Source organism: Crotalus tigris, unplaced genomic scaffold (assembly GCF_016545835.1).
Source record: "Crotalus tigris isolate CLP2741 ecotype Arizona unplaced genomic scaffold, ASM1654583v1 scf7180000023687.2574627, whole genome shotgun sequence".
In the NCBI taxonomy this organism is placed as follows: Eukaryota; Metazoa; Chordata; class Lepidosauria; order Squamata; family Viperidae; genus Crotalus; species Crotalus tigris.
This window is the reverse complement of record NW_024100118.1, coordinates 334,756-353,092: the sequence shown is the minus strand read 5'-3', so window position 1 is coordinate 353,092 and position 18,337 is coordinate 334,756. Positions and strand designations below refer to the sequence as shown.

The following is an 18,337-nucleotide window of genomic DNA, read 5'->3' as shown; positions in this document are numbered from 1 at the left end:
TTCAACAAGGCATCCCTTGCTTCCAGCCATCAGACATCAATGCTATTAATTTTTTTCCTGGTAATTTTAATTCCAATGTCTACTTTTGGTAGTCTAACATCTTGCATAATAAAGTCTTTGTAATAGTACATAACTTGGCCCATTCTGTCTCCTATTTTGAACTATTTGGTTGCTCCATATTCTGTTCCGATTGTTGCTGCCTGATCACCATACACATTCTTCTACAGAGAGATGAGGTGACTTGGTACAATCAATTTTTTAAGGGCAGTCTACAGCTTATGGACTAAATGAAGTTTTTAAAGGTAAACTGTAGTTCATAATCTTTTTATAAACAGTAAATGTTTTTTTATAAGGGTAAAATGGGCATTTTTTGACAACTCTTGCCTTTTCCATTACCCACCAAATGTTAATAACGTGACCTGGGGCATTCTTGCTTCTTTTGAATCCAACTTGAATGAAAACAACTTGCATGTAATTCTCATTCCGTGTGTTGTTGAAACCTGGATTACAAAATCTTATTCATAATCTTACTAGCACATGTACAACGTTTCAACAGTTTAAGCACTTTTTAGTGTTCTCTCCTTTGATCCTCTCAATGATGTTAAGATGCATACATTCTCCTAGAGATTAGATTTCTAGCTATAATCAAAATAAGAAAAAGTGGCCCATAAAAATAAAATAGAATTCCCCCAATATATTATGCCAGACAATTAAAAAAACTTAATATAAATTAAAGTTTATCCCCTATCTTAAGTTTGGACCCTGGACCAAATATGCCCCTGTCCTCTCCTACTTCCTCTGGGTTCAGTAGTCCCATCTCCTTAATTCTGCTTAAATATCTGCAAAGATACAGATAAAAGGGTAGCAGTGGTACAAATGCTGTAAAATATGGTAAATCTAAAATGCTTTTAATAAACTGAAATAAACACTAATGAGAACTATTATTCATACAGTAGTAATTGGCAGACCTATCACGTCTACGCTATCTGTAGTTATGGCCCAGAAATATCTAATACAATAATTTTATTTGTCCAGAGGCAGTTTAAATAGGGGTTTTTCTTAAAAAAAAAAATAGTGTAGTCATTCTGCAGTTTTGTTAAGATTTTTAGTTTATTTATAAAAAAATCATGCCACTTTTATCTTTAATAAATAGAAAGTTACAAAACAAAATATGAAATAACCAAAAAAATTAAGACTTTAAAATCACAAGGGGAAGATTTTTAATGTGGCTATGTTGGTCCTGAAGAATCAGTCTTTAAATCATATAAATCAAGTTTGTTTTGGAAATTTGGGATTATGTACTTTTTTGAAAGTACATGGATAGAAGAAATATTTCATATATCCTGGGTTCAGGCTTTATAAATATTAGCGCCTAGGAACAAATTATATCAGTGCAGCAGCATGGTTATAAGAGCATGTATCATCAGGGAGAAGTTTAAGTGTCTCAATCTGCATCAGCTGAGCTTTCTGAACACTTTTCAAAAACATGCCAGTAGAAGGCAGTAGTAAATAGCCAGTGTTCTCAAAAAGCAAGCAAAACTCAGATAGTTCTTACCTTATGGGATAAGTGTAAGTAGGTAAATGTTATGAACTTGACATAGATCTCTTATGCAACTGTTCGCTTAATGAAAATATTACATAATCTGAATGGAATATGTAAATGCTTGTTTAAAAATGCTGACTAGGTAAATAGGGATTCTTAAGCTTAAATTTGTTTCATAGAAAGGGGCTGACAGTCACTGGTAAAGTCTGGAAAATAATCTGACACAAAGCTTTGTTTAAGGCAAGATCATCTACATGTATGACACTATAGTTGAATAAAGAGTGTTCTTGTTATTTATTTCTCACTTTGTAATACAGGAGTGAGGCCAAGAAGTTTGCTTCTTAAGCCCTTTTCTTCAGCTCCCAGAGACATCCAAATGGCACTGAAATTGGGCTGCAACCCACCTATTTACAGTCGTGCTTAAAAATTGGAGAACCCTTTTGAATGTTCAATATTTTTTGATATTTTGTAACATTTTCAATATTTTTTGCATGATTTCTTCTTCACGCAAGTACTAAAGCTATACAAAAGGAATCCAGTTAAATAAAAACATTATACTTATTCATTTATTTTATTGCAGTGAAGACCTGGATTTTTATCCAGGCTCTAAAACCAGGATGTTCACGGAGCTGGTAAAGGGTGGGTGTTGAATTAATGAGACTTTTACCTCAACATTGTTTACTGCTGTAAATAGTCTTTTTAGTGTACAGGTAATCCTCAACTTACGACTACAGTTGAGCCCAAAATTTCTGTTGCTAAGCGAGACAATTAAGTGAATTTTGCCCCATTTTATGTCCTTTTTGCCACAGTTGTCAAGTGAATCACTTAAGTTGTTAAGTTAGTAACATGGTAGTTAAGTGAATCTGGCTTCCCCATTGACTTTACTTGTTAGAAGGTCCCAAAAGGTGATCACATTATCCTGGAACCCTGCAACCGTCATAAATTATGAGTCGCTTGTTAAGCATCTGAATTTTGATCATGTGACCATGGGTATATGCAGTGGTCATAATTGTGAAAAACGGTCATGTCATTTTTTCAGTGCTGTTGTAACTTCAAACAATCACTAAATGAACTATTATAAGTTGAGGATTACCTGTAGTACATTTTTATTTCGTCTTCCACTCAGATTTCCTTATAATAGAGGGGTGGCTATTTAAGTTTAACAAAGCAACTTATATTCTCATTATGTTTTCATGCTCTATAATTGATTCTTCCTTCTTGCTCGTCTAAGCTTACTAGTCTTATTATTTGCTATTTCATAGTTAAACTCGAATCATAGCATCAGTTTGCTTGCTTTTCAGAAGTGTTAAACTCATTTTCATTTACTTGGGAAAAACAGGCAAATATGCTGACCTCTTGTCATCTTCATCAACAGCAATAATTAAAACAGTGATGAAGATCATGCAGAAACCTAGACTCATGCTATTTCATACTCTTATGCTTGCGACATTGTTTATTAGACTCATCAGAGAAATGGGCAGCATATAAATTTAATAAATAAATAATAAATATTTTGAAGATTTGCAGTCTACAGAGATTAAACTGACCAGCAGTGGAGGTTAGTGATAATAAGGAATGTGTGGTGGCACTTGCTAGATTAGAATTATGCATAAAGCTATGTTAAGCAAAATAATCAGCATTATTGAGTTGAGTTTATATAATTTGCTACATGCATAATTTCTAGTTTTGTTGCAAGCACAAAGATGGACACAGTCATTACTGTAACAATGCCGATGGGACTAGATTGCCATTCTTATGTGAACCCTATAAAATTCCCATGGCACTTACTAAACCTAAGAGAGAGGGAATTTCCCATTGGAAATAGTATATATTTCAACTAGCTCAAGGGAATGATCAGCTTATTCATGTATATTAGTTATGATGACTATTAGCTTTGGTATATAGATAATATGCTTTTTTAGAACAGTTGCTTGAGATTATGGTAGAAACACTTCACCAAATATAATATGTGGTTTCTATATTTGTCACAATTTTTAGTTTCTTTTATTTAGGAACAGAATGGTAAATCAGATAGGACTTTATATATATATAAATCAGATAGGACTTTATATATATATTTTTATTTTAGAAATATATTTCTAAAATATTTATATGTAAAATGAAAAGAACTAACAGAAAAATAGTTTTGCACATACCTAGTCTGTTAAAAAAAATTGAAACTTGGATTTTAAATAATTTTAATTGGCCCAGTTTTTACACACATTATTCTGATGAATTTAATCTGCATTTTTTTTCTTGGCAGGACTGTTATTAATCTGTAACTGATTACAGATGTGTGGGTTGGCTAACCATCTGATTATCAAGAAATCCAGGAAATCATTTGATCTATTATGCTGTAATGGATCTGTATATTTCACTGGTTGAAAATAGAACTGAGAAAAGATAAGCTCAGATGTTGCTCTGTTTCTTAAACTGATCATTTTGTACACACTTCCCCATTGAGTAAAGTGTAAAAATAATGTATGCGAGATGTTTTGTACTGAACTTTGGTTAAAAACTAGTAATCACAAATAGGTTAGTTTTGTGTTTACAAATGAAACCTTTAAAAAAGAAAACTAACTGTAGTTTGTGTAGTGTGATGATGGGGAAAGGATAATGAGTTTTTGTTGAATACTAATCGCCACTGAGTTCTTCAGGGAGATTGTGTAAGAATGAGAGACTTGTAAATTAGTCACTAGTTCTATTGTACATTCAAAGGAGGGCACGATAGCTTGTGAATTTCAGACATAATAACTGAAAAAAGGTATTTTTATAAGTAACATGTCCAAAAGGACCATAATAATATGGTGGTTGCAGTGGGAAGAGCATGATTCTTCTTCAAAATTAATGGACAAAGTATTCTTGTCTGCCAAAGTTATAAATTATGAGGGAAATCTTGAAACAAAGGAACTCAGGAATGTGATTAGAGTCACCAATTATTAGTTTAAATATTGTCCAGAGTTTCATGTTTTTGATGCTCATGCTTTAAAATAATAGAACAGGATTAAATATTTTAACTTTGAAAACACAGTAAATGAAATAATTGCTCTAGTTTTCTATATCATTCTGAGACAATGCAAAAGTTCTTTTCCTTCTCAAACAACCCTGATTATTCTTTACTGAGGTTTGGAAAATGAAAAGGCAAGTTAATGATTAATTGGCACACGGTGACCTTTCCAATACAGTCTCAGTCCTGGGTGCACATCTTATTTTAACTTGACTCTGTCCGCTTTCATGTTAGCCCATGTGCATTAACACAGGGAACAGACTCCTATTGCCTCTCCTGGGTTTAGAGAGCAATTTGTTTCTCTATGGTTCAACTTTTTCATTTCCTACTGCTTACCTTGCTGCTCCATACAACAGCTAGTACCACTTGAAAGGGGTGTTTGATTAGCAAGAACAATGGATTCGGATTCAGATGCACCTTTTCATTATTCTTGGCCATCCTTACCTAAAATGAAGATTCGAAAAAGGACATCCAAGCCAAAAGGTAGAGAAAAAAGTCTTCCTTTAAATTATTCCTCTCCTTTGTTCGTTTATTTTGTTTGATAGGTGCATACAGAAGAAAATTGATAGTTCTGATGGTTTTTGTCATTTCAAAAATATTTAAAAATATTAAAAAAATTTAAAAAAATGTCTTATGAGTGCCAAAAAGTTTGAAAACCAGATATCCCTTTCTTTTGACTAATGTATGGATGATCTTTGTCTCTTTTAAGATAGTTTGGTATCTTTTAATATGCATGCATTCAAGTTCTAAATCATTTTATTTAGTAGAAGCTATGACTTCATTAGAGCTTACTCCAAGCAGTGTTGAACAAATACATCAAAAGCTTATGCCAGATATATATTTTAAAAGAAAATAGAAATGAACGACCTATCAGATGTGATCTGTAAATAGCTCTGTTTTTATTTTGCTTCGGTTACCCATGAGTGACTTTAATTATTCCCTAGAGGTTGTTATAGTGAAAGCCTATTGGCTCATTTACAGAATCTTAGATGTATGAGATTTAAACAAAAGAAAAAAAAACTTTCCTTCCTATATGAGACTTGGTCTTTGATGGTTATTCTAGCAGTTTCAGACAGAAACAAGGACATTTTTACAGGAAGAAATATTTTAAAAAGCACTGATTTAGCAAGGCAGTCAAGATGGTTAAGAGAAGTTCAATGTTGTACCAGAATTATGGTTACGCTTCTGTAATCAGCCCTGGCTTTAAGCCTGTTTCCAGAGCTGCTTTAATGCCCTTAATGGTTTTGGTCAAGGTTACTGAAGGCCATCTTTTGTGGACTTTCTTTGGGTGGCCTTTTTTATCTGAGTTAAAAAGAGGAGGGATATTTCTTCAGTGTAATAAAATTTAGTACTAACAGTTACAATGCTACTCCCAGTGTGAGGTTTGTCTTGTACCCAAATTGTCTTTTCAACACCGTGGACATTTTTTTTTTCTTTATTCAGGCTTGCTAGTTTTCCAGTTTTATAACTTATTCTGTTTTTCAAACCTTGCATTACTTTTATCTTTTGCTATTTCTTCCTTGCCTTTATTTATTTGTGGACCAGCTTTAACTTATTTATATGTCTATATGTTTTCTCCTTACATTAATTTGTTGAACATTTCAGAGGGCTTCAGCTGTTCTGCAGTATAAATGATAAAGAGTCAAAATATTATAAAAGAAATCGTATATAACTGTGGTAAAATGAAGGTGTGCAAACTGAAGATTTGAGTTTTAAAAATATAACTAATAACAGATTGTCATGAAAGGAAACCTGAACACATGCATGTGCACATTTGTCCATTTGTCATGTGTTACTATAACAGATGTAGACTAAAATTTATTGAGAAAAATTGACTCAGATATTCTGATTTTTGCTTTTAGAAATAGTGTGATAGTTCTTGGGATCATGAGAGATCAAGAATCTATTACTAAAACAATATTTCCCATATTTTCCCCACAGACAAATTCAACAATGAGTGTATATTTAGACCTGGGACTGTTCCATTATTTTTTCCCATGCCATTTTCCTATTAAAATTGTTCTTTTCTTTCAGTATGTATTGTGAGACAAAGATCTAGCCAGCAATCTACTGATCTGAATAGGATCTGAGAAAGTAGCGAGAAAGACCCTGTCACTGACTTTAACTCATATTTACTCTCATTCTTATTGTCCACCATGACTCAAGTTACTGTAAAACAAAAAACCATCTGGAGATCCTATCACAAAATTATCTGCTGTCTGGAAATCCTACCACAGCTGCTCTATGTATCAGTGTGTTCCTAAGGATATTTCCAATTCAGGTGCATTGTGTTGGTTATGTGCATTGTGTTGGTTATGAATTAGGATTTCAGGTATCACTGTAGTCCATTCTTGATTTTCCTGTATATTCTTCTGTTATATTTCTTTACTGGAAACAGATTAATAAAGAAGCACAGAATAATCAGATTGTGCTTTTAATTAGGAGTGATAGTCTTGAATTTTTATCTGAGGTCAAAGCTGAAGAAAGGAGGAGATTTTAGAAATTCTACTAGTGTGGAATGTGATAAAAGCATAAACAATGTAGAAGAAGAGTGTTAAGCTGCATATATAAAATATTACATATGTTTTGTCAGCATCATATTCTTCCAGTTACAGTCCCTGTGCAGTACATCATCATCATCATCATCATCATCATCATCATTATTGTTATTATTTTAAATTTATTTGGTTTTCAGATGGGTTTCTAAGGCTCACAGCATGCAAAGTTAGAGGTCCCGGATGTTCCATTCCAGAAATTCTAGGTCCTCATACTCACATTCTACGTCCTGCTTTGGAATAGCAGCTTGGTAATTCCTTGGGAGATTTGGGGTTTCTAGTTTGAAAACATAAGTACAGAGTGAACATGACAAAGGTTATAAAATTATGCACGGTGTACAATTTTATTATTTTTCCTATTTTAAAAATACTAGAATCTTGGATAGTTGGTGAGAGATCAAAAACAGATGAAGGCAATATGTCTTCTGGCAAACAGATTCAATATGTTTTTACATTTCAGATGTTGTGATAAGTACAAATGGGTTAAATACATTTGTGGAGATAAGGCTTTGAATGGCTATGAGTTGTGGTAGATAATTTATTTATTTACTTAAAGTTATCCCTAGTGATTACTGAGGCATTTCTTTCTCAAAATTGGTATTTATGACTCAGAATTGAAGAAAAGGTATTCTTCATCACTTTCCATATGATTTATTGAAGATCTTAGGAATATTCGAGTAATGATAGAGAGAAATCTGGCTGATTCATAGTAAAAGTGTGTAGAACTTGATCTGTGTTGGAGACAAAAACAAAGAAACCCTTCTCAGCCTTGGGTAGTAGAGTTGTAACTGAAGAGGCCTTTTCAAAGACTTTAGTTGATGACTTACATACTTTTCCGATAAAATCATTGCTATCTATTCTGGTGGGATGGTTGAGATAGTTACTTGTTCACTTCTTAAATTGACAATGTGGACAGTTTGCTTATATGGGTTAAATAAGCACATATTATTTAGACTTCTGCCTGTCCTGGCTAAAAAGAACTGAAGGTGAGGTGTATCTGATGAACTACTTTTCTCTTTATCATATAACTTAAGTACTTGCTATGCCATTAATAATGCAAGTTTTCTGATAATGTTTATAAAAATACCAGGCTGAATAAAAATGTCAGTCATCTATGTGGACCAAATTTAATGACCATATCCAAATTGGTGCTGACCCTCCTTTAGTTTCACAGGCATAGCATTTTCACATACAGTAATTCTTTAGAAGTTAGAAGCATGAGTATTGCCAAAAGAAAGTTTTGGCTTCTCTCATTAGGTTTAACAGAAAGAAAACATGTGGAACACAGTTTTGAAGATCTGTCCTTTTAATCCCAAAATTCAAACATAAATTTTTACACGGTATGAAGTTGTACACTTTATCCAACATAATTTATGCTGCAGATATCTCCCCTTTTTGGTTTCATAGCTTTCATTCTTTTAAGTTATAGATTAACTTACGTTAACTTTGCTGGAGGAAATTCTGGGAAGCTATTTGAAAACTGTTTGCTATTTTCTCTAGGTGATCATTATTCATTTTCCTCTCTGACATATGTCTAAAATATATGAAATAAACTGGAATGTTACTAAATGGTGTTTAAGCATTTTTAATTGCCCTTTGAAAGTTCATATGGGCATTACATTTTAAGCATTGTAAACAGGTCCAGAATTAGTAGCCTACGTTATTTATTAAATATGATAGTTGCCTTATTTATTTATTTATTTATTTATTTATTACAAAGATTTGCATGCAAACTATTCTATAGATTCTAAGCAGGTTATGACCAATAAGACCTTGTTTCTTTATATTTTGACATTACCGAAAAAGTTGAAATGTTGAAGTGGTATATGATGAAAGAAAAGTATGAGAAAGAGTAAACAGAAAACTTAGCAAATGGGTCAAAATTGAGCAGAGAGTAAACCTGGCATATGTGGTATCACAATGGCTACTAAGTATATTTTATAGATGAATATATATTGGCCCCCCAATTTCATCCCAGATGAGATACCAAAGTACATCTGGGCTAGAATTTTAAAAGCATGTCCCAAGAACTAATACAAGCATTGAAACTCCTTTTAAAAAATGATTTGAAGTAACAATTTTCACACGTGTGAACTTGGATTTTTGGTTAGGAAACCAAAATCTTGATCTCTTTCTTGATTTTATAAGCGTCTACATAAACCACAGTCAATAAGTTAACATTTTGCTATACTTGTGCTGTAAAAAATGCATGGAACTTCAGGAATGTGATTTATCATCTGCACAATAGATATTGCTTTGTCATTTTTGTTTCTTCCAGTAAAAATAAATAACTAATGGAGTCAATGTGTAATTAATTTTCCTGTCTAGTGAATTAGAACTCGTGAAATACCTTTCCTATTACAGTAGTCTAAAGTATGGATGAGAATAGAAAACTGATGAGCTACTCTTTTATAACACTTTGTTGTAACAAAGTCTAAGAGTCTGCTATAGATATTTGATTGCTAAATCCATTGGAATTTTCAATTATTAAGGACTTATGAAAAGCATAACAAAATGTGTACCTTAAAAAAAATGCTTTGGATGGTTCACACCCTGCTGATGTTTTCAAGACCTGGCTCTTTTTCAGGCCTTTGGCAAGGGTGACCAAAGCTTATTTTAAACAAGATGGGTTGCTTTCCCTTTACTCCCAATAGTTTCTGTCATCCTGCCATCTTTTACCCTTCTTTTTGTCTCCTGGTGGTTTTCTTGTTTCTAATGTTTTAAACAATTTGTAAACTGCTCAAGTTGTTTATAATCAGGCAGCGTACTTCAGTTCGATTCACAGTCTGGGACTGGTTAAAAACATAACAGTTCAATCTTATTATTATTTACACAAACATGTTTAAATCACAGCTGCCAGGTCTCTAGCTGGTGTTTGCCTTCATATGCATTGAGTTCTTCAAAAGAACATAGGATGTTGTAATGAACCAGTGTAGTATATATGCCAATCCAAGCAGTGTCTTTCTAAGTGCTATCCAAGATTTTTTGGTATGTATTATTAGTGTGCTGATAACCACAAGACCACTATAGTTTCAATTTTTTAAACTTTATTGACTCCCCTTGATCTTTTGTAGAAATGGACATGTAATGTTTTTCTTTGCCAGCATTCTGGGTTTTTTTTAAAATTACATTTCCATATTCATGATTTGTTTCCTGCACATTCAGTAAGTTCTAATTTTTAATTTGCATTTGTCTGTCGTTTATGTAATCAGCCAATTCCTGCTTTTCTTCACAGTTTGTTTGACTTGAAGTAAATTTCTGCCTCAATTTCTGCAGGGCAGGTATAATCTATCAAATGCTATTATTGTGGTTCATTGCAGAGTCTGTCAGATGTTTAGACTGGATTTGGCATTTTTATCTACGTATCAAGTCCCTCCAAAAACCATGAATAGGCAGACTTTATTATTATGGTTGGTCACCCAGTAAGCCAATATTAGTATTGGTATTAGTATTAGTATTCTGACCAAATCTGTTTTGCAGTTAAGAATCACAGCCTATCAACTTTCCTTCAAAGAATATTTTGATTAGATCTTAACTGTAAGATAATGCAGAAATTTATAAAAGATATTAATTTGTATTAACAGTCATAAGATGCCACCATTTTTACTTCTTTAGCCATAGAATAAGAATGCAAAAAAAAAAAAGTCAGAGAAAGAAAGAAGCTTGATGTTTTATACTTTGGCTTGTTTGAAAACTAACAAAACTACGTATAAAATTCACTATTGACTGATCTGATTGAGGATAATGAGGAAGGGATTGAAAGCTTCAAGTTAATGGTTTTCCTGTAGCTGGTGGGGATGGGGTATAATAGTATATGAGAATAACCTTGGGGGTCATGAGAAAGACCCTTGGATGGGACAACTGGTGTGGAGAAAATTTGTCAGCCCATAGAAGGAGAGGGAAGGACTCTCTCTAGTTTTCTGAGAGTAAAAAAAGAGAATGCGAGAAATACTTTTGATCTTGCAACATTCTGTTAATGTAGAATAAACATAGAGGTAGTAGTCAAGATCATGCTCCTTATCTGGACTATCTTAAAAGGCTAACATGGGAAGAGGCAGGAATTACCCTGACAGTCTTCCAAGTAGATCAGAAGGAAACACAACAAGATGAACTTATTCTACTTTATTGTAAGGCTACAGTAACAGAATATTGGACATCTGAAAGTACAAATCTCCCATCATTTCTTGTATGTTAGGGAAGACCCTTTCTAAGTTTCTTCCTCTTATTAGTTGTAGGTTCCTCCCCCTTTTATCTGATCCCTAAGCACCTTCTCAAATCCTCCCCCCCCCAATCTTCCAAGGTCATTTGCACATTCCATTACACTCCAGTAGACAAAATGGAGCCCCAGCTCTCTTCCCACAGATCAGGTTCACTATCTACAGTTATGCTGCAACTGAGCTGGAAATAAAGCAGTTCAGACTTTATAGAATCCTGTCATAGAATCCTTGAATAGAAATGTGGCAAATTTAGGGAAGCAGAGAAATGGTGAAATTATTTTAATGTGGGCACAGTGAAGTCATTACATAGCATTTCTTCAAATACAAGCAGACTGCCAATTTTTAATTCCTATTAAGACATAAATAATATAGCCTCTAGATCAGTGGTTCCCAACCTTTTCTATATCCCGCACCCCTAGAACGCTTCTGATATATTCTCACACCCCTTACAAAAGTTCAAAATAACGGCTATGGATTATGCATAAACACTATAATTTTGAAAACCTAAGTTTTCGCACCCCCTGGAAGATCATCTTGTATCCCCAGGGGGTGAAAGCACCTACTCTAGATAATTCACCCTATGGACTTGTCTGTAATCTGGTGAAGCACTGAAGAAATCCTTGGCTGGTGTGGCGGTATCTAAATTTCTAAATCTGGCTTTAGGGCAATAAATATGTATAAGGTGAGTTTTTGGTCTTATGAGGGAGAGAGGTCTGTCATTATGGCATGTTAATAGCTTTTAAAATTAATCATTACACATGAAGTAAAGAAAAATGCAGGCCCTTCATTTCCAGACTTTCACTGTTAGTTGAAATCTCAATTTACTACAGATTTACTACATGCTGACGTGTTAACTCCATCATAGCTCTTCTAAGAGAACCATTAATGTTGTTATTTCTATACAACATCTGATAGTTTTAGTTTTAGTGATCTTTTTATAATATTAGTCACCATATACAGTGTATCAGATGGAAGAAACCTCATAGGTCATCTAATTCAATCTCCTTTATCAATTGCTACTTATTCCATTAGATTGCTCTATTGTTTACAGCTATAACCATCAGGACATTTCTGCTAATGTTCGACTGAAATTATTTTCTTTACATTTCAGACAGTGCAATATTAGATGAAACTACTGGGGGAGGTAATTCATTGGGTTTTGGTATCAGTATGCTGATTATAACCAGCTATACATTTCTACTCCAGGCTGAGCAGGGGGTGCTGCTTAATTGTTGACCCTGTGTCTAGAGTCTGTGATGGTCTGGATAGCAAGAACCAGCTCTGGCTCAATGTTAGCAAGAAAAAATGGCTTTCCTGCCATCCCAGCACAGATCCAGAGTGGTGTCAGTTCTGATTCTTCACAGGGTAGCAATTCCTAAACAGGACTGGTTCTTAGCAGGTGGCAGCCATGGTTAGGTGGGGCACTTTGAACAGAGCCATTTTGTGCTAGTTCCTGGACTGGATTATTTCTTGATTGGATTACTTCAGTGGGACTAAAAGGGATGAGAGAGAAGGGTAGAATTATGTATGTTTCTCCTCATGGAACTATTGGGAGTAAACACCCTTAATAATTCAGGATAGAACATTGGAAGAAAGAGTTAATCCTTTGTTCTTCCAGTTCCAGAGTTGATTTAATTTATTTAGTACTATTGGCTAGTTGATAACCTCTAATTTCTGCTACAATAAAACAATGTTTTCATTATCCAGTTCGGTTAGCTGCTTGTTTATTTGGACAGATTATATCCTGAATGAATAAACTATGAGGAAACAAATGTGTTGGCAGGCAATGGAGGATAGACTGAGATTTCAATACTTACTACTTAATATTTTACTTCCTTTTCTTTCTCTCTCAAATGATTCTACCTGCTGTCTTCAATCCCCATTTTGAAATGTTGTAGTAGAAACATTAAAAAATAATAAGAAGCTGAGATACTGTTGCATTATTGAAACTCCTTCACAACCTGGCATAATTGCAATGTGTCATGCAGAGAATAGCCAGGTTCAAGGAGAAACAACTGACCAAGATTCAAAACATACTCTGGAAACAATCTTAGTCCAGCAAAAACATTTGTGTTGTACCAATAAGGGAACAGAGGAAGCTGAGTAAGGTTCATCAGAATCAGAACTTGTAGGTTTTGTGAAACTCTTAGTTTGGAAAAAACTGCTGGTCAGATTCTTCCTGTTTTAAAAAATATCATTTGATCTTTAAAAAAAAAATCACAAAATCATCTAATTCTCCCTCCCTCCATCCCAGAAGTAGTAGACCCAGATATGGGGATATGTAGGGAACACTGCTCTAAGCACTTCTGTTAATCTTAATTATGCCTGTATTGATAGATTCATTGATGACAGTAATTACAATGACAGCCTTCCTCTGTCATGTGATTGAAATGATAAGGAACCTTTCATGCTATTACTGTATTTATAATAATTAGTTCTTATTGGAAAAGTTAGAGCTAGAAAGAGTTGATCTAATGACGATAGGACAAGTAAACAACATTTTCGTGCCAATGACTAGCTAAGGACTACAAAATAATAGGCCCAGTTTACTTTTAAACTATGGTTTCACTCTTTCAAGATATATAGCCGCCCAGAGTCTTTTCGATATGAGATAGATTTAATCAATTATTCAATTAAAATGTACAGTAGTTGTCCATTCTCCAACACTAGATAACTACAAACTATAGTCAAGAAGGGCTGTAAGTTGCCCATCATTGTTATAAACCCCATCCACAGCTAATTCTAGGAATTGTTCATTCCTTCTTTATTTAACTTACCAATCTTCAAATATGGTGGGGTTACAACTTATAGAATTCTAAACCAGCAATGACCATTAGTATATCTGGAGACCATGATGTTCCATGGGTACTAGAATGACCCTGCTATAGAGGGCTAAATGTGACAACAACATAGTAGGAAGAGGAGGAAATAAAAATGGCAAAGCTTTTTGTATGGACTGATAACTCCTTTTATCTCAATTGCCCTACTCATGAGACAAAAACATGAATAAATTCATCTCAAAATTATAATATTTTTCTTCTGAATTGCCATGAAAAAAATAAATTCTCCTATTATTTTATTCCAGCTCAGCAACATTCCCCATTTGAAGCTTACAGGAGAAGACCAAATCCTTCCACCTTCTTTGCAGCAGCCAAACTTTCTGCTATGCTAAATGGAAGTGATGAAGTGTATGCAAACCGCATGGTAGTAGATCAGGTAAGATTGACAGGGGTATATTGAGATTAGTTACCTATGCTATTGAAAGTATGTGATTATATCAAGTAATGAATTGCACAAGTAGTATTTGTTTATTTTATTTCAAGTGAAAGCAGCAAGAGAAATATTTATCTTCTATATCCTAAGCGTGTTAATATACACAAAGACACACACACACACACACACACACACACACACACATTACACACCCACTAACAAAAACATGTTGGCCAAAAATGATATGCTGAAGTCCCACTGATTTTAGAGGAGCTTTGCATAATTCTACAACAGTTTGTGGACTCTTTTTTTTCTCAAATTTGTATAGTATTGATACTTTTAAAAAAAGTTTCTGGATTAAAATGTTCTCTTTTTTTAAAAGATGAAGGGTAAAATTAAAAACTTTTGTTTAAACAGGATACCAAGAACCTTGCACTTAGTTCTTCTGAAATAGCTCTTAATCTGTACTAAGCCATGACATTTCATTTTGGGGCTTATTGATGTTACTTTTTATCAGTTATAAATTCAACACAAATTTATCCCTTCTTTTATTTTTGTCTATTTCATGTACCCATCCAAATTGATCTGTTTTACACTGTTCTCTCTTATCTCCTTTATGTGCATTTCATGCACGTATGCACCCCCCTCTCTCAACTTTTTCTGTTGGGATACTAATGTCTCTTGATGGTTCTAATAGCTGAATTTAGCTTTACATCATTTTGCATTATTTTGTATTTAACATTGATACCTTTATTTCCATACTTTAGATGGAAGATGCTGGTGTCAAGTACGTTAATAACAGCCAGAGTACTTCTGATTCAAATAAAGATCCAGAAGTATTGGAAAATATTCCAAGCAACAGAAATGTATCATCACTTACGATACCTAGTTTGGATACAACAGATTCTTACATGCCATTAAAGAAGACACATGCTTTTAGTAATCTACGGAATCATCGTTATCCCTTCATCAAAAAGCGAAGGTATGCGCTAGCTTCTGATTGCATTGTTATAAAAACAATAATTCTTTTCATGACTGAGCCAAAAAACAGAGTAAAAACTTAATGAATCACATTTTTAATAAAGGAAATAAAGTACCAACTAATAAGATTTATACCTAATTTTGTTAAAAAAAGTTCTGCTGAAATTACAAAAGAGTGAGAATTTTGATGGGTCATTTTTATAATTATCATGTTAATACTGCTTTTTCTGGTCATTTACTTATTAGTTTAGTAACATGCCAAAAGAACAGTGTAAGGGAAATAGGGATTTTGTTATTCTTATGTTTCTTTGTCCTATAAAATAAATATGGGTTGCATGGGTTTGGAAAGGTAAAGGAATGTGTTGGATAGGGTTCCAAAACTTTTCCTGCATCTGTTCTGATGCACCATGTTGGTTTTAACATGCTTTTTGCTTATCTGGTCTCTAAAAACATAACACTAGCAAAAGTGGTCAAGAATGACTTTTACAGTATGTTCTCCTTCCTTTCCCCTCTTCCCTACCCAGAGAAGCATATTTAACATCTCTCATCACTATTTTTCTGTTTCTGAATTCATGCTGGCAGGGCAAATGTGGGCTTTGTGATGTGTTTGTTGATATATTGTTGATCTTTGACAAACAAGGTTATATTTTGACATTTGGGGAAATGTGGCCCTTTTTCTAATGCATGCCTCTAATTTCTTAGATTTTTCAGCTCTTTTAACAATTGTTAAGAGTAGGTAGGGTGGATGAAAGGACAATATACTTTACTTATTGTGTAAGCTACTCTTGTAAATCAGTGTATGTTTGTGTTCCTTTGCTCCCAGTTCCAGTCTTGATGACTTGGATGTTGACAATGGAGATGAAAGAATGTCTAACCGGCCTCATAACTGCTATTCTTCAGTGTCCTACAACTCTTCTGTAATCTTACCTAGTGATAGGGAGCGGTTAAGTGTTTCAGAGCCCACCACTAGATTATTGGATGGTAGTATGAACAGAGCTGAATCTCTTCCTTTATCTAGCAGTTTACAGTCCAAGGTATTGTTGTTTTCTTTTTCCTATACAATTAATAACAATTATTTAACTGATGGGAGAACTTATCTCTACTTACATTTTTTCCAAAAATGCCATAGTATTATTTTTTTAACATTTGGAATTTACTAGTAATTTTTAGTAAAAGGAATTTTCCATAAGAAACAATCATTATATCTAGTTTTGCAATTAAAACCTTTGTAAAAACTGAAAAAGAGATAAGAACATTTCAAAATATGTTGTTTGTTTTATATGTTTAGGAATCTCTACTTTCAGGAATTCGTTCTCGTTCATATTCTTATACTTCACCCAAAGTCTTATTGGGCAAACCACAGTATGCCCAGGAATTTATACAATGTGATTCAAATGATGGTGAGCACTGATATTTTAATATATTTAGAACTTTTAGAGTAAGTTAACATGGTTTACTCAACCTAAAATTAATTTTTATGTAGGGTATTAAGTGTACTTTTCATAAAAGAGGAAATCTTTTTTTCGAAGTGGGAAGATTCAAATTACACATTCCTCCATTTTCTAAATCAGGCTTATATTTATGGATGTGTAAAGATAGGCAAGGATGAATAGATGCAACTAAATTTTCTCCCTATAATCTGCATCTTGCATTTTTGTACAGATTAGTTATGCAGTATATTACTGAGGTTCTGGAAAAAGAATAATAGTTGCTTATTAAGTTTATATGATGACTTTTGTTCAGGAGCAAAAAGCAGCATAGATGGTGCTCCCTTGTCCCAATTTTCCACATAATAATAATTGTCTGAGGTAGGTTAGCCTGAGTAGAGAAAGCTAATTCCTGTGGCTAAAGATGGCTATTGATATTATTATGGTTGGTCACAAAGTCATCCAGGATTTGGCATTTTTGTCCACCTATTGAGTTCTTGAGAACAAGGTATGGGCAGATATTGTTTAATAATACTAAAGGTGCTAATAAAGGAGAATATTTGTAGCTCAGGGTTGCAGAGCACTGATAATGTTACCTAGTTTGGGTAATGAAATGTCTGCAAGAAAACAAGCAAGGTCAGAGAGCATCAAGGACTGCTAATATTAAAGGTATTGTAAGCTGTCGTCTGCAATTTAGTATTATAATATAATAATAATAATAATAATAATTTGAAATGACAGGTGCCAGTTCTAGGATGTTATGATGTATCAGTGCAGTATATATCTGCATTTAAGCTGTGTGGCCTTTTGTAATTGACATATTGAAATGTTGTCAACACGTATATTTGCCTGTCCAGGTTTTTTGGTATGGCACCTGAGCTGTCAGTGACCACTGGGAACACATAAACAGTGGGTTTATGCCATAAACTTTCAGCTTTTATTATTATTATTATTACTGCTTCATGGATATTAGTATACAATATTATGTTTTAAATGGAATGAATACAAATGAATTTTTAAATGAAAATCTTATGCTGTCAACAATTCCTTGTTGCTAAAATATAATTACTTTAAACATTATTATTGTGTTACAGAATCACACGCATTCAGTTTGCATGAACACTCAGAAAAAGGGTATGTTTTAAAGGAAGTGTTTATATATATAATTTGGTTATTGTTAATAATTGCCAAATAGATGCTGTTTACTTGAGAAATGTGTGAACTTCAGCATCAATCAGATATGCTATTTGAAATTAATGTGTGATGGCTGGATAAAATGCAGAAATGCATTTATATGGAGTTGTTCCACATTTAAATAAGATATAAGAATGCAGTTATTTATTTTCTTGTATAAAAAATTCTTCTATAATAAAGTCACATTTTATTAATTATAC

The 18,337-nt window shown here is 33.5% G+C and overlaps 1 protein-coding gene across 8 annotated transcripts in view; it reads left to right on the top strand.

The window, feature by feature from the left end:
• ARHGEF28 (Rho guanine nucleotide exchange factor 28) overlaps nucleotides 1-18,337 on the top strand; it is a 136,388-nt gene that overhangs the window by 71,394 nt on the left and 46,657 nt on the right. For 7 of the 8 annotated variants that reach the window (XR_005553877.1, XM_039320723.1, XM_039320722.1 and 4 more), the window contains 5 exons: nucleotides 14,408-14,538; nucleotides 15,303-15,517; nucleotides 16,340-16,550; nucleotides 16,805-16,916; nucleotides 18,038-18,077. Coding sequence is in view for 7 of the 8 variants with exons in the window: in XM_039320723.1 (XP_039176657.1) it covers nucleotides 14,408-14,538; nucleotides 15,303-15,517; nucleotides 16,340-16,550; nucleotides 16,805-16,916; nucleotides 18,038-18,077 (709 nt within the window). In the remaining variant the exon portion in view is untranslated. Of the gene's footprint in view, nucleotides 1-4,750; nucleotides 5,034-14,407; nucleotides 14,539-15,302; nucleotides 15,518-16,339; nucleotides 16,551-16,804; nucleotides 16,917-18,037; nucleotides 18,078-18,337 lie in introns of those variants that run through there. The other variant, XM_039320727.1, reaches the window with a different exon arrangement.